The 14,757-nt window shown below is 45.0% G+C and overlaps 1 protein-coding gene across 1 annotated transcript in view; it reads right to left on the bottom strand.

The window, feature by feature from the left end:
* LOC139240932 (sodium channel protein type 8 subunit alpha-like) overlaps positions 1–14,757 on the bottom strand; it is a 291,960-nt gene that overhangs the window by 90,062 nt on the left and 187,141 nt on the right. The window contains exons 8-9 of the mRNA XM_070869475.1: positions 14,265–14,406; positions 4,804–5,010 (exon numbers count right to left, since the gene is read on the bottom strand). Of these exons, the coding sequence (XP_070725576.1) occupies positions 4,804–5,010; positions 14,265–14,406 (349 nt within the window). The remainder of the gene's footprint in view (positions 1–4,803; positions 5,011–14,264; positions 14,407–14,757) is intronic.

The raw sequence follows: 14,757 nt of genomic DNA, 5'->3' as shown, positions 1-14,757 counted from the left end.
AACATATGGTTCCCTGGATACTAGGAGAATTCTATTGGGTTAAAAGAACCTATATGTAATCTATAATCGTTGTGATTGGCTTGTGTCCAGCCGTGATGGGCTGTGTAACTGTAGTAAACTGTTTTGTAACTGTTGTGAAACATATAAAGGTACATGTAACTCTTTGTTCTGTGGAGAGAAACCTGGATACGGTCCTGTGTGTTTCCTCCCCGCTGAGCGTTATTAAATGCCGCCAGGCATTGGAACCGACTCTGAGTGTTGAGTGATTCTTCTAAGAAAACACTAACGCTAACAACTACCAAGCCATAATTAAATTTATGAAAACGTTAATCATGCTAAAATTCTGTATGAACTATTTAATATTGACCCGATTACTCCAAAGCATTGCCAAGCTCGCCCTATCTTGGAAATCAGGGCTTCAAGCAGTTAGGTTATCGCATTATGCATCTGCTGTGCCAGAATACCAACATATAATTTATAAGCTGCTGAAGAATTCTCCTGCTGCTAAATATTAAAGCCTAGAAAGTATACCTGGCAATATTAGCAGGCAAATGTATTTGTATCACATTCCTCTGTCCACTGTTTTAATGGAAGCGTTAACCCATTTATTTCAAATGTGTTAAGACCTCTACTAATATCATCATCATCATCATCATGGGCAGTCCCTCGAAGCGAGGATGACTTGCTTCCACGCCAAAAAAAAGGGCAAGTTCACAGGTGTTTCAATGAAGGACCCGAACTACATCCTGAAGGGTGGAAGATGCCTGTGCGTGATTTTTTTTTAACGTGGGGTGGCCGTTGCACACCAGCCACCACACGGGCTTGACAGAGTGAGGTCTCGGTCCAGTGACAAGGGTTACCCAAGACAATTGGAGACCAGCTCTGCTGCACGGACCTAGTGCGCGCACATATCGCAGTGTGGGCTGGGCCCGTGCTGCCCCCTGGGCCCCTGGCCCCAAACTTGCGCCTCCCTTGGGCCCCGATCACGTCCCTCCACAATCTCTCGCCGCTCCTTCGCCCCGACCTTGCCGCTCCTGCTGTATCTGCCCACGCTCCAATCACCGACCTGGACCTTGATGACGTCACTCTTCACAGCCGTCGCCCTCCTGCACCAGCTTGCGCTGTACCTTGCCGTGGTATGTCGCCACGCTGCCCATGGCCGCTGTTCGCCGCTCCTTTTATGGCCCCGACCTGCCGCTGATGTTCCCTTGCAGGTCGGGACCTCCACGCTGCCCACGGGGTGAGGGATGGACAGTAAGGAACCGCTCTACTAATATAGTAGACAGAGGAGCGGCAAACAACTTTGCTTTGTGCTCCGCTAGCGATACTGCCAACTTTAACTCAGGGCTAGAAATTCTTTTGGTGACAGCGGTATTTTTCGCCAAAAATACCGTTAAAAATACCACTATTTTTTTGAAGGCCTAAAATTAGAAAAAAAATGCGCCCGACGATAAAAATCGGCATTGCACGAGGATTCGCGGTGGAAACTGCGGTCCTCGCCAACTTTAGTCCGAGGCCTATCACCGCCAAAAATACACGCCCTGGGGAAAACAAAAGAAATTGCAAAAAACAAAAAAATTTTTTAAAAATCACAAAACATTCACAAGACATTTATCTAGCAAATTGCTAAAAATGAATTAAAAATAAAAAACTTTATCTTACCTTTTTTGCAGGTTTTCATAGCGACCGCTATTTTTGGGGCTGCAACGCAGGCTTTTCTCGGGCATTTATTTTCACCCAGAATACGGGTGCGCCGAACTGCCAATTTAAAGCGATATCACATTTTTTCATCTTGCATGATGGTGGTCTGCTTTTCAGCGGTGTTTCAAAATCGCCGGCATAAGACTTTAGCTAATTTAGGTGAACACCTTTTCCCGTCAAAAAAGGCGAAATATCGCCGAACAAACGGGTGCAAGGCTGGCCAATTTCTAGCCCAGAGGCTTAAAAGTGTGCATTGCAATGATTACTTCAGTTAAGAAAGTTTTAGTTTAGACACAGTTTTAGTTAGGACGCAGTACTTTTTTAAGAAACATATACCATCAACCCAACTCAAGCTCATCACATAAACCAGCAGGTATGGGATGAAATTCCTCCTGTTAATAATTTTAGCAAAAAAGTCTCCATAAATAGAAAATAGGATTAAAGATACAACATTATAAATTCTAAAACTCTGAAATAAAATCACCAAAAAGGGGACACTGTAGGCTAATCCATATATTCAAGAGAAAGGCTTATTAATGTTTTAGTGTGACTCTTCATCAGAATTTGTAGTCAAACTGGAACATAGGAACATGCATAGGAACAGCAGGAGGCCATTCAGCTCCTCGAGCCTGCTCCGTCATTCAATTCGATCATGGCTAAATTGTACCTTAAACTTCATCGACCCGCCTTGGTACCCTTAATACCCTTACATTGTATCGATCTCAATCTTGAAAATTTCAATTGACCCAGCACCCACAGCCTTTTGGGGGGCCAAGAGTTACAGATTTTCACTGCCCTTTGTGTGAAAAATTGATTCCTGATTACACTCTAAATGGCCCAGTTTTAAGTTTAAGATTATACCCCTTTGTTCTGGATTCACCAACCAGAGGAAATAGTTTCTCTCTATCAACACCATCAAATCCCTTAAACACCTCGATCAGATCACCCCTCAACCTTCTAAAGTCAAGGGAATACAAACCAAATTTATGCAACTTGTCCTCATAATTTAACCCTTTGAGCCCTGGAATCTTCCTGGTGAATCTGCACTGTACCCCCTCCACACTCAATGTGGGAGAAATTCACGATCGCCCCGTTTGGGGATGCTAATTTGTTTTAAGTTTGAAAAGTTAGCGGCAGGCGCTAACGATTTCAAACTTTAAAAAAATTCACCGTTTCCGTTCCAAGGTGGAGGGGGAATGCTAAATCAGAGGCTCCACTTCCTTCTTGGAGCACAATGGGCAGCAGGCGGGGCGGGGACTTCAGCAGCTCTGCGCACGGGGCCGTGCAGCGCTGCCGCGTTCAATGGTTCCTTCCCTCCCACAAAGGGAAGGGCCGTCACTGCAGGCTCTGCGATATAAAACGGACCTACCTGGACCACCAAGGAAGTGGTGATCCCGCCCGATCCGCCCGGCACTCGGGCAGAGCGCCGAGCTGAACGATCACGGGCAGGAACCCGCGGAAAAAAGGGCAGCAAGAAAGGCAAGTTATTTTTTACTTACCTCGCTGTCAATCATCGCCCCCAAAGCGGCCGGCCACCCGACGGAACGCCTCCTGTAGCTGCCGGTGTTTTCACCCTGCGCTGCTGCAGGGGGCGGAAGTCAATTTCGGGTCTGGGGCGATGCGCACGGCGATGATGTCACGATCTCCGTCTCAAAACTCCCGCCGAATATAGTGGGGGGGGGGGGGGCGATGTCAGCACCACACCCGGTCGCATAGGCTGGTCGCTAACGGGAGGCGCAAAGGAACACAATTTCTCCCCCGATATGTCTTTCGTGATGTGTGATGCCCAAAACGGAACTCAGTACTCCAGATGGGGTCCGCCAGAGGTTACTTCTGAAGCACAACTTCCTACCCTTTGTATTCCAGCCCCCTTGAGATAAAGGCCAACATTCCATGAGCCTTTTTGATTACCTGCGCACTAGCTGTTAGTTGATTTATGTACCTGGACGTCCAAATCCCTCTGCACCTCCACAGTTCCTACTCTCTCATCATTCAGAACATATTCCGATTTGTCTTTCTCAAATCCCAAGTGGACGACCTCACACTTCCTTACATTTGAAGGCCATCTGCCATCGTTTGCCAAAAACAAAGCGGGCAGCCAGGTTCTTCAGTAACATTATCGACAGGAGAAAATGTAACCCCCAGTTTTCCTTCGTAAATAGTATCAGATGGTCATTTAAGATTTAACAAATATCCCATATAAAAGTGCCCAACTCACCACTTGTCTCGAGCTAGTTTTTTTAAGCTGCCTCTATGAAAATAGCACATTGAACTCTACTCCCCTTCCCTATTTGTTTTTAAAATCAGTCCTTTATTAGGAATGTACCAAACTAGAAAAAATACCAGACTGAGCTGACCCAGTGAAACAATGACAGGAGGCAAACCTGCAGTCTTTTGTGACACTAATCGAACAGACATCTTGCCCATGAGGCCACGTGTCCCACTATATTGGGCTTCTCCACTTCTGGTGCAAATAATGAATGTTCTGTTGGCAGCAGATATGCTGGTTTCTGATTGAAGAGGAGTACAGGTTAAACTTCCCTTATCCGGAACTCTCGGGACCTGGCCCGTACAGGATAAGGGATTTTTCCGGACGAGGGGTGGTCACGTTAAATTGGATGGTACAGGGACTGAGCAAGAGGATAGCAAGGCTGGTTGGCTTGGGACTGGGAGTGCGGCAGGGAGATCATGGGGTGGTGGTGGGGGAGGGGGCGGGGGGGTGGATCACGGGGTCAGGCCAGCGATTGTGGGAGTCGGCAGCGAGGAAGGACTTCAATTTGTTCATGTCGGAGTTCTGCGCATGCGCCACCCGGTGGCCAGGAATGGGTCTGGACGAGAGGTGGTTCTGGATAAGGGAGTTCTGGATAAAGGAGGTTCAACCTGTAATACAAAATTACCCACTGCAACAAACTACTTGCTCTAACTGGGGGGAACAACGGCAATGGTCATAGCGACATTGTAAATCCATTTGGAAAGAACACATTTGCAATGGTGCTACAGTTACCGAATGGATGCAATTCTTTCTTTTTTATGGTTTGACCTCAAATACCTCATGACTGTTCTATTCTGACACCACCCTGTATAAAGATTTAAGTCACAAACCAGAGCATCCTCTTGCTGTTTCTTTAGCTGTTCCAGCATCTGCTTAAATTCCAGTTCTTTCCGATCAGCTTCCTCCAGGGTAGCTTGGTTTTGTTCCTCATAGGCCATGGCAACAACAGCCAGAATCAGATTCACCAGGTAAAAAGAACCCACGAAGATGACAAGAATGAAAAAGATCATGTACGTTTTCCCCGCTGCTCTTAATGTCTGCAAAAGACACAATTTGTTTTTACTTAATCTTTATAGAACATATAGTTTGAGTAATATAGCCGTCAAACATGTTAATGTATAGTGATACCCATCTACCAGCTTTACCGTTCTCATATGCCAGATATAAAAACTCAAGTCAGTAACATTTTTATAGCAACCTTATCACATCTCATAACAGTTCAAAGCACTTGATATTCAGTGAATTATTTATGTAGGCGAATGTAGCGGCTATTTTGCATACATTAAGATCCCACAAAAAGCAATGAGATAAATGTCCAGCAAATCTGTTTTTGATAGTGTATATTGAGGGAGGAATAATGGCGGAGAGTTTGGGAGAACTCGCCTGCTCTTTTCTGAATAGTGCCACGGGATCCTTTACGTTCAGCTGAACAGACACGGCCTTAGTTTAACATCTCATCTGAAGGGTAACGCTTCCAACAGTGCAGCACTCCCTCAGTACTGCACTGGACTGTCAGCCTGTATTATGTGCTGAGGTCCGGGAGTTGGTACTGTGTGGGTGCACATAGAATGTCACCAAATAAAAATGTTACAAGAAGAGAGATTTTGAAAATTGGTTTTAATGGGCAGAAAATATTGCAGGGGACACTGATACGCGGTCCCATCACATGAAACTGGGAGCACTAAACCGGTGGGGGCGAGTGCCAGAGGTCATTGGCCAGGATCAAAATGACTTGGATTTTCTGGTTCACCAAGTTTGACTGCCCATAGTCAATACCACACAGTATTGCTGACACTAACCATATACCAGGGGGGCTAAATTCAGGTACATCAGAAAGCTGACGCACCTATGAGGATCCGAACTGGTTTTACCGCTGGGATATCGGAGACGGCCGGGAGATCGATTTTCGGGACTTTGACATTTTTTCAAAGTCCCATCAGAAGTCGGTCATGGTGGGGGTGGGAGATCGACAGCAAGGGGCTGAATTTGGGTCGGGACCGGGACTGTGCCGCTGTCACTCAGTGGTGGCGACATCACAGCGCGTGTGCGTCGCCACACTCTCTCCCTCCGTTAAAGGGGAGAGAATCTGTCAGTTTTCATCTTCGGCCACTGGGCACCCAAGAGGGGGTGCCAGGCTGCCTGTTGGCGGCCTGGCCGAACCTGTGGGCACTATCTTGCCGGCCGATCGGGAAGTCAGCCGGCAAAAATAAATACGCGGCGGCCGTGGCAGTGGGCCCTCCCCTTGAAGGGCCGCCGCACTGCCGGGCCACACTCATTGGGGACAAGGTGCACAGACGTAGAAAGCTGTCGGGGGCACTGTGCGATGGGGATGGATCTTTCTGGGTGAATTTTGGGCGGCTAATTTTTCAGGTGAGGGAGAGCGGTGGTGTGCGTTCTGATGATGCGCTTGTGGCGGTCATCAGGATCGCGGCGGCATCGGGACCAGGCCGAAAAATCCCCGACCCGAATTTGGGTCGGGGCGGCCATTTGATGATAATACGACGGCCACAGGATCCCGCCGCACCGCCGCAGGAAACGGGCAATAATGGGTCTCTCGGACACCCTGAATTTCGGCCCCCAGGTATTAGCCTACACTACATATCATATGTAATGATTATATGCTCTCAAAAATGTGTCCCGATCTCTTGAACACTTTTAGTGAGATTTACTGAAATTTTGAGATCAATTGCTCAAATTAAATGGGTTAATCCTTTGCTAAAATAGGAACAGAGGATTTTTATACAAATGTGTTAAATCCTTTAAAAAGGAGCTGGACAGATATCTGCGTGTCATCTGTGAAGTACAGCAGACTATGGTTGAATAGTGGAAGTGTGTTGATGGATGAAAATTCTGCAATTTTGCTCAATTAACTTTGGGAATCAGGAAATAATCAAGTAGAACTTTTTCTCTGGAAAGTAAATAGACCCACGATAGGGTACATTTCACCAGGACTGTGGAAGGAACGGGCTGAATGGCCTTTCCTTCGTTTATTTTCCTTGGGGAAAGATTTACTCTGTGTGTCATTTGTATCAAAATTGCAAACCCATTCTTCATACATTACATATCTCCCTGTATTCTTTATGCACATATTTAAGATTTTGCTCTGAATATTAAAACTAATATTAAAATGTTCCCTATAAGTTGGTAATTAGTCTGGAAGCCCTGTTCCATTGTTTACCAAGGAACAGACCGGTTACAGAACTCTTGCAAATTATGGGTAAGCAGTCATCAGCGTCTGTTTTTCAAAAAAAAAATCATATTTTTGTCCTATCTATCTTGAAATTGTATGTTTTCATTTTGCTGTAAACCTTCTGGGAAATGTTCCAATTTTCCAGGTCTGTTTGAACACAAGCTCTGTTGCTGGCCATGGGCCATGGAAGGAAAGTAGCAGCAGATTGGTAGTGTGCTGCAGGAGCAGGTTGAAGGTCAGAATTGCTGCCAGGAACGGAACTGCTATTTTAGACACAGTTGGCCAATGGATGTTACTCAGAATGAGCCAAGTGCCAGAAATGAACAATTCCAATGACAATTACGATGCATTTAATCAGTAAGAATCAAGTTGGTATTCACAGCTGCAGAATTTATTTTCTCTCCCAAACAGAGATTTCCTTCCCAATTTTCTCCCTTCCGCACAATCTCCTGAAGATGTTGGCTTTTTGCGGGGGGTGTTGGTTTGATGAGCAGCTTCCAGTGTTTCACTCAAGTGGCCATTATTCATACAAAAGCCCAGACAGAGTACCAGCAGGCTGCATCACAGCCAAGCCTGATCGTGTCCTCGCTCAATGCTCTCACACACACACTTCCAGCCGGGATTGTGACAGGCCGATCAGGAGCGAGAACTCTGGCTGATTTTCCCTCTCCCTGGTCAAGTGGCCAATTGTAGCCTCCCAATTGGGAGATAAATCCCCTGGACCTGACGGCTTGCATACTAGGGTCTTAAGAGAAGTAGCGGCAGGGACAGTGGATGCATTGGTTGTAATTTACCAAAATTCCCTGGATTCTGGGGAGGTCCCAGCAGATTGGAAAACTGCAAATGTAACGCCCCTATTTAAAAAAAAGAGGCAGACAAAAAGCAGGAAACTATAGACCAGTTAGCCCAATATCTGTGGTTGGGAAGATGTTCGAGTCCATTATTAAAGAAGCAGTAGCAGGACATTTGGAAAAGCATAATTTGGTCAGGCAGAATCAGCATGGATTTATGAAGGGGAAGTCATGTTTGACAAATTTTCTGGAATTCTTTGAGGATGTAACGAACAGGATGGATAAAGGGGAACCAGTGGATGTGGTGTATTTGGACTTCCAGAAGGCATTTGACAAGGTGCCACATAAAAGGTTACCGCACAAGATAAAAGTTCACGGGGTTGTGGGTAATATATTAGCATGGATAGAGGATTGGCTAACTAACAGAAAACAGAGAATAAGGATAAATGGTTCATTCTCGGGTTCGCAATCAGTAACTAGTGGGGTGATACAGGGATCAGTGCTGGGACCCCAACTATTTACAATCTATATTAACGGCTTGGATGAAGGGACCGAGTGTAACGTAGCCAAGTTTGCTGACGATACAAAGATAGGAGGAAAAGCAATGTGTGAGAAGGTCACAAAAAATCTGCAAAAGGACATAGACAGGCTAAGTGAGTGGGCAAAAATTTGGCAGATGGAGTATAATGTTGGAAAGTGTGAGGTCATGCACTTTGCGAGAAAAAAAAAATCAAAAAGCAAGTTATTATTTAAATGGAGAAAGATTGCAAAGTGCTGCAGTACAGCGGGACCTGGGGGTACTTGTGTATGAAACACAAAAGGATAGTATGCAAGTACAGCAAGTGATCAGGAAGGCCAATGGAATCTTGGCCTTTATTGCAAAGGGGATGGAGTATAAAAGCAGGGAAGTCTTGCTACAGTTGCACAGGGTATTGGTGAGGCCACACCTGGAATACTACGTGCAGTTTTGGTTTCCAGATTTAAGAAAGGATATACTTGCTTTGGAGGAAGTTCAGAGAAGGTACACTAGGTTGATTCTGGGGATGAGGGGGTTGACTTATGAGGAAAGGTTAAGTAGGTTGAGCCTCTACTCATTGGAATTCAGAAGAATGAGAGGTGATCTTATCGAAACGTATAAGATTATGAGGGGGCTTGACAAGGTGGATGCAGAGAGGATGTTTCCACTGATAGGGGAGACTCGAACTAGAAGGCATGAGCTTAGAATAAGGGGCCGCCCATTTAAAACTGAGATGAGGAGGAATTTTTTCTCTCAGAGGGTTGTAAATCTGTGGAATTTGCTGCCTCAGAGAACTGTGGAAGCTGGGACATTGAATATATTTAAGACAGAAATAGACAGTTGCTTAAACGATAAGGAGATAAGGGGGTATGGAGAGCATGTAGGGAAGTGGAGCTGAGTCCATGATCGGATCAGCCATGATCGTATTAAATGGCGGAGCAGGCTTGATGGGCCGTATGGCCTATTCCTGCTCCTATTTCTTATGTTCTTATGTACTTATTTTCTTAATTGCTGACCTAGCTGAGATCAGTTGCTTCATAATTCCAGCAAAGGCTTGAAAGTCAGTCAGATTTTTTATAAAGAGAAAGCTGTGAGGGCAAGCTTTGGCCAGGATGAGGAGTAGCTTGCAGGAGCTATTTTAGTTCGGAGTTATTTTGATTAAGTCAAGGAATATAACCCACCAATATGGCAAAGCATGGAATTTTCATTGTAGATATTATTACACAAGGACAAATTATACTGATTGAATTAAGCGAGTCCGGTTATAATGGTCACTCTGTATGTTCACTGTCCTTTTTATCCTGATGAGTTTGTGTGAGATCTCTGGAAAGTAAGGGGTTGGAATTGCTCCGAGCTGGGTTTGGGGCAAACAGTTCGAATTAAAAGAAAATTTAGCACCCGGCGAGACCGGCCGCTAAATGTTCCGGAATTGGGTTTAGAGGCAAAAAATGTTGTGTGCTGGTAACGGGGCGTTTGCAGGGCGGGAAGAGCAGCTGTGAACTCTGCGACCGCTTTAGTGGCACCCACTGGGCCACCAGGGAGGGTGTCGGCCGGGCCAGGGGCCTGGTACCCAAGAGGGGGTGCCGGGCTACATGTTGGCGGCCCGAACGCACCAGCGGCTACCATTGGTGGGCCGACGCACAGAAAAGATGGCGGTGGCGCTACCACCTCCCCTTTAAGGGCAGCCGAGGCGCCCCAGCCACCGCGAAGCTGTCGCTGGCATTACCCCGCGCCAACCTCGCGTCCTGCGGGGCAATTTCTCCCACGGTGCACAAAGGGGTTGGCACGCGCCGAGCACCGGGGGCAATTCCGTGGGGGGGGCACTCTAGCCACCGCGCCCAGGTGAAAACCTGTTAGAGCCCCGTTAGCGCTAACGAGCCTTTCTCAGAGGGGCAATTTCGGCCCCTAAGTGTCCGAGTTCATTAATGGTCAGGTGTCAACCTGTGTCCACATCAGTCTCCTTATTTGATTTTCAGTCAAAATGTGAAACTTCGATGCATATTTTCTCCTGGGATTGAAAGCTGTGAATGAGCTGTGGGACCCCGAATAGACAGCGGAAATAACTTTTTCTTGGTAATTTTTTTACATTACAATAGAATATTCAATTTAAATCCAGTCCTGACACATTGATGGAGTTTTAAAATGTCTACCAACACAGGCGAACATTACATTGTGCTGATTGATCTAGCATTTGCTGCATTAGAAATATGTAAGCTCTTAAAATAGTCTTTTTATTTTAAACTGTATTGAATTTGCATGTCGTTGATTTGAAGAGAGAAAACGGGGCCCACTTCATTACAACATGGGGTTCCAGTTAAATAATTCATTCACACTGGCACTTTTAATACCACCATTTTAGTTATCCAACTGGAACAGCTGGTGGCGAGCAAAGACCATCACCTCAAGTTAGAGCCAAAACAAATGTATTTTAAAGCAAAATTACAGGAAAAATAACACAACTGATTACTACCCATCAGTTGTATATGTATGTGTCTGTGAATCTGTGTTGGGAGGAAACCAACTCCTATCTCCATCTTTGGTAATCTAGTATGCTACAGTTGAGGACGTGTCATTGTCGTGGTGATGCATCCATTGGATCCGTACTAGTTCATGGTTGGAGGAGTGGTGCGGCCAATGATCCCTCACGGTCCAAGGAAGTGGGCAATAGCATGTATGTCCAGAATGCAACTCAAAGGACCAGTGGTTCTTATTCAGAATCCTTAGCATAGCTGTGATTGTTCCATACATATTCTAAAGTGGTTTCACCAACATTAAAGAAACATCGGGGTCAATTTTCAACTTTAGCGGGAGCGTAAAGTGGTAGTGGATAGGCTGCCCATTATATACGCTTGCCAGATTTTCCTTTCCATTGGAACGAAAAACCAGGCAGCGTGTCTGAAGGGCGGCTCATCCACTACTGACAGTTTTTCGCTCCCAGCGAAGTTGAAAATTACCTCGATAGGAGGATAAGACTCGATGGGTCGATTGGAGGTAATTAAAACATTTTAGAACTTCTGAACTCTGATTCAACAATGATTTCCACGTTCTAACCATACTCTACGTAAATAATGTTTTTCTGAGCTTTGCTTTCATTTGTTTTGTGATGATCTTACATTTGTGCCCGCTCATTAACTCACAACCTGATGGAAACAATCGATCACCATTCATAATCCTTCATCATATTGAAGAGTTCACTTAAGTCATCACTTATTAGGGCCTGAATTTGGTGAAGGCCCCCGCCCGCCCAAGTGCCGCCCGAAGGACCGCTGATGGCCGCCGAGGTCCCCGACAGTACTTTTGGCGGGGTTTTCATCACCAAGGCCCCTCGAAGGTTGGCGGGCGGCAGATTAGTGACGCACGCCGCCAACCTGGGCGGCAGCCGGCGGGAGCTCTCATTCTCGGCGGCAGAGGCGCTTGCCGCCCAAGTGCTGCCGAGGATGGAGTCGGGCCCACGGAGGGTCGAAGAGCTGGAAAGCAAAAGCATCTGAAGACCTTCAGGGGACCCCATCCAGGTCAGTTCCTGTAAAGAAATCATGAACAAAAATGTTCACAAACCTTTTTTTCCCCCATCTTCTTACCTACCGTCGGGGACGGGCCAGCCTCCAGCCAGCGGCCCGCCCCCGTTCTGCCGCCGATTCCCGCCCGCATCGATATCGCAGCTCGGCGGGCGGGAGCTCAGCTGCGCGACTCGGCCGTCCGCTGACGTCGCCGGGTGCTTCCCGGCGGCTCTCCCCTCCCGCCCGCTCCAGGCCACGTCGAAAGTGGCACTGGGCGGTTCGAGCAGAGGACTGTCGGTGGCAGTGGGCGGTAAGTTCACCAATTTCAGGCCCTAATCTTTTCAACGTGAGTGATAAAAGCCCCAATTTCTATTAAATTTCTCTTTCCTGGTAACATCCTGCTGAGTCTACATTGCACCTTTCCCATTGTTTTTATATCCTTATAATGAATGTCCAAAACATTCCAAGCTGCAGCCAAACTATCGTTTCCACCTCTCTCTGCATCTGCCCACTCTTCTACCAGTCTATGTCCTCCTGCAATCACTTGCATTCTCCTCACAGTTTGCATGTCCTCTAATTTGCTGTCATTAGCAAACTTCTTTTCACGTCTGTCTAAATTATGTATAAACAGAAAATATGAAGGGTCCCAACACAGATCTTAGGGCACACCATTACCCACATCCTACCAATCTGAAAAAACATCCCCTGTTAACCGTCCCCCAGACATCTCTCCATCCATGTTTATATATTTCCTTTTATAACCTTCTGTCTCAATCTTCATACCGAGTCCCTTATTTGGCACTATCAAATGCTTCATTCATTTCCATATATAAAACATCAATTGCATTCATTTTATGAATACACTCTCCAAAATTCAAATAAATTAGCCAAGTACGACCTGACCTTTGCAAATCCACGCTGACTGACCCCGATTAAACCATGCGTTTTTAAACGTTCCTAATTTCATCCCCAACTATATTGGGAATCTAAAAGTGTATTCACAATTGAGACAAGACCATCTCGTTTATAAATTTCATGGCTTATCCCTTTCATTTTTTTGAAAGGAGTGCACCATCTGCCACTTTCTAGTCCTTTGGCAGAATTCCCATTTCCAAAGATATTTGGAAAATTGTGGCGTGTGCCATGCTATCTCCTCACTGGAAAAGTTAGCAGGCTCAGATGCTGACTTTTTTTTTAACTCTTCATCCCATTAATTTTTTTTCAACACCATTTCATTTTGAAGCTCTTCCACATTCTTTATCTATGCGGGAATTCCTATATGTCTCCCTTCGCTCTGCTATTCGTGGCCGTCCTAGGCCTCATGTTCTGAAATTCCCTCCCTAAACTCCTCCACCACTACACATCCCAGTCCTTTTAAAAAATCCTCCTTAAAATGCAACCTCTGACTGTCATCTCTCATAGCTCCTTCGTTCCATTTTTTGATTATGCCTTTGAGAAGCGCTTTGTTCTACATTAAAGGCACTATAAAAATTCAAGTTGTTGTTAAATGCAGCCAAATCTCTGTTTATAAGGTTTATAAAACATACCAACATCGCCAAAATGGTGGCACCACAAGATAAAATAGCATCAAAAATGGTAGTATTGAGTGTTGAAATCTAAATTGCTGGTCAATTTCTGAAATGTGCTCGGTGTAACACATAAAAGAGCATAAAGGAATGGCAGTGTTTTAAAAAATACATATATTAAAGACAACAGTATTGAGTAACCTCTGATTGGGTGCAGGATGCAGATAAATTTGTTGTAGTGATAGCATAAGAGCAAAGAAATTGCAGAGAGCAACATTGGATAATAGAGAGAAGGGTGGGCACAAAGAATAAGACATTAAAAAAAATTTAAACCATGATTCACTCCTAGCAAGTTAGTTATTTTCTTCAGATTTCTTTTCTGTAATACATTTATCAGAGGAAATACTCTACTTTATTCAGAAAATACCCTCTCATACCCAACACACTGTCCTGTTCCAAAAATATTGTCAAAGCATGTTGCATTGAGATAATGCAAACTGATCTTCGTGAAAGAAATGCAAAACCAAAATTGAAATTGTCTAATAACCTGGAGAACATGAATTACATTTACAATGAATGACCATATCACTGTGTATTTAGCCCACATCCCAAACATGAACCTTGTCCTCAAGGAAAAATAATTATCATCTTGCATGCAGACTATGCACCAAACTCAAACTGATATTTTGCTCAAAAGCTGCGGCCTATATGTGAGCTAACGAGATATTTGATCACCTAAACATACTTGCAAGAATAAAATCTTCACTTACCAGTTGGTACAAATTTTCCCAGAAGTCCTGTGTCATGAGTCGAAACAAGGTCAGAAAGGCCCAGCCAAATGTATCGAAGCTAGTGTACCCATAGTTAGGATTCCTTCCTGCTTTCATGCACATGAATCCTTCAGGACATTGGCTGAAATAAAAGTAACAGGTTGAGTATAGTATTTAGTTTCCATAACTGTACATTGTGAAAGTCTACATTTTGTATTAATACAAATCTACATTTTTGGTTAGGGTGAACCTTCATCTTAAAATTTCAGTAATAGCTGTCGTGAAATAGTTGAGACTCTCACTTCAAGTAGTATGGGATGCAATTGTTTTCATGAATGAGTCCTCTTCTTGTATCATACACCATTCTCCATTCAAGTGGGAGGGTAATAACTCGTGTCAGGATCTCTGCCAATTCAGCTTTCAAATCAAGCACCATGAGGTACTGAAGTCTAATCCAGGGTGGAGAGCTCGCCCAGTGCTTTACTCCTTCTTC

This window comes from Pristiophorus japonicus, chromosome X, assembly GCF_044704955.1.
Source record: "Pristiophorus japonicus isolate sPriJap1 chromosome X, sPriJap1.hap1, whole genome shotgun sequence".
Lineage (NCBI taxonomy): Eukaryota > Metazoa > Chordata > Chondrichthyes > Pristiophoridae > Pristiophorus > Pristiophorus japonicus.
This window is presented reverse-complemented; position numbering and strand designations above follow the sequence as displayed.